This window comes from Palaemon carinicauda, chromosome 11, assembly GCF_036898095.1.
Source record: "Palaemon carinicauda isolate YSFRI2023 chromosome 11, ASM3689809v2, whole genome shotgun sequence".
Taxonomy (NCBI): Eukaryota; Metazoa; Arthropoda; class Malacostraca; order Decapoda; family Palaemonidae; genus Palaemon; species Palaemon carinicauda.
Window position 1 is genome coordinate 2,796,461 of NC_090735.1, and position 1,699 is coordinate 2,798,159.

A 1,699-nucleotide genomic window follows, 5' to 3' on the forward strand; every position below is an offset into this window, starting at 1 on the left:
GGGACTTGACCACTAATCATATGTGTATATGGTCAGTCTCTATGGCATCGTCCCACTGGCTAGGGCAATGTCACTGTCCTTTGCTTCTGCCATTCATGAGTGGCCTTTAAACCTTTCAAAGTCTTTTAATGTAATAAAGAGCATTTACTGCTTTACATAGAACGCTAATTCCATTTGCTCTCTCATCCCTGATATCAAATTAATGGCCGATTACATTAAGGCCACGTATCACTGTCGGATATTGCTTGCTATTAAAAGCAATCATTAACTAGCAACGCGTATGCTAAACTCTAAACATAATTATTGTTTATGATAAAAGAAAAATTGATATTTCATAACGCGTTGCAATTCTAATTCCTTTGCAGTCAACACCTCGGGGAATTTTCTTTTTTTCGGAAATGCATAATATCAACTTTTGGATTAGGATGTTGTTGTTGTTGTTAATGTTGTTGTTTGGCGGTGGTAGTGGTGTTTTTGTTGATGCTGATGTGTCTGACTTTGTTGTTGTTATTGTGGTTGTTGTGTCTAATATTGTTGTTGTTGTCGTCGTTGTTATTATTGTTATTGTAGCTGTTGTTGTTGTTTCCGTCGTCGTTGTTGTTGTTGTTATAGCTGTTGTTGTTGTTTCCGTCGTTGTTGTTGTTGTTATTATAGCTGTTGTTGTTGTTGTTGCGTCTGTCTTTGTTGTTGTTACTGTTGTTGGTATTTTTGTTGATGCTGATGTGTCTTTATTGTTGTTGTTGTTGTTGTTGTTTTTGTTGTTGGTGGTAGTAGTGGTGTTTTGGTTGATGCTGATGTGTCTGACATTGTTGTTATTGCTGTTGTTGTTATTGTTGATGCTGATGTGTCTGACTTTGTTGTTGTTATTGTTGTTGTTGTGTCTAACTTTGTTGGTGTTGTTGTTGTTGCTGTTGTTGGTGATGTTGTGGTTGTTGTGTCTGACTTTGTTGGTATTGTTGTTGTTGATGTTGTTGTTGTTGCTGTTGTTGTTGTGTCAGACTTTGTCGGTGTTGTTGTTGTTGATGTTGTTGTTGTTGTGTCTGACTTTGTTGTTGTTGTTGTTGTTGTTGTTGCTGTTGTTGTTGTGGTTGTTGTGTCTGACTTTGTTGTTGTTGTGGTTGTTGTGTCTGACTTTGTTGGTATTGTTGTTGTTGCTGTTGTTGATGTTGCTGTTGTTGTTGTGTCTGACTTTGTTGGTATTGTTGTTGTTGCTGTTGTTGTTGCTGTTGTGGTTGTTGTGTCTGACTTTGTTTGTGTTGTTGTTGTTGTTGTTGTTGCTGTTGTTGTTGTGTCTGACTTTGTTGTTGTTGTTGTTGTTGTGTCTGACTTTGTTGGTATTGTTGTTGTTGTTGTTGTTGATGTTGCTGTTGTTGTTGTGTCAGACTTTGACGGTGTTGTTGTTGTTGATGTTGTTGTTGTTGTTGTGGTTGTTGTGTCTGACTTTGTTGGTATTGTTGTTGTTTCTGTTGTTGATGTTGCTGTTGTTGTTGTTGTTGTGGTTGTTGTGTCTGACTTTGTTTGTGTTGTTGTTGTTGCTGTTGTTGTTGCTGTTGTGGTTGTTGTGTCTGACTTTGTTGGTGCTGTTGTTGTTGTTGTTGTTGTTGTGTCTGACTTTGTTGTTGTTGTTGTGTCTGACTTTGTTGGTGTTGTTGATGATGCTGATGTGTCTTCATTGTTGTTGTCATGTCCTTCTCAGATA

The 1,699-nt window shown here is 37.6% G+C and overlaps 1 protein-coding gene across 1 annotated transcript; it reads right to left on the minus strand.

Moving 5' to 3' along the window:
- Positions 1-881: 881 nt before the first annotated feature.
- On the minus strand, positions 882-1,673 carry LOC137649878 (putative cyclin-dependent serine/threonine-protein kinase DDB_G0272797/DDB_G0274007). Its single transcript, XM_068382819.1, has one exon. The coding sequence runs from the start codon at positions 1,671-1,673 to the stop codon at positions 882-884; it is 792 nt and encodes a 263-aa protein (XP_068238920.1).
- Between the last annotated feature and the right edge of the window lie 26 nt (positions 1,674-1,699).

What these genes read in the sequence shown, in the direction of transcription:
- LOC137649878 (XM_068382819.1), bottom strand. Translation starts at nt 1,673, where the DNA reads ATGAAGACACATCAGCATCATCAACAACACCAACAAAGTCAGACACAA.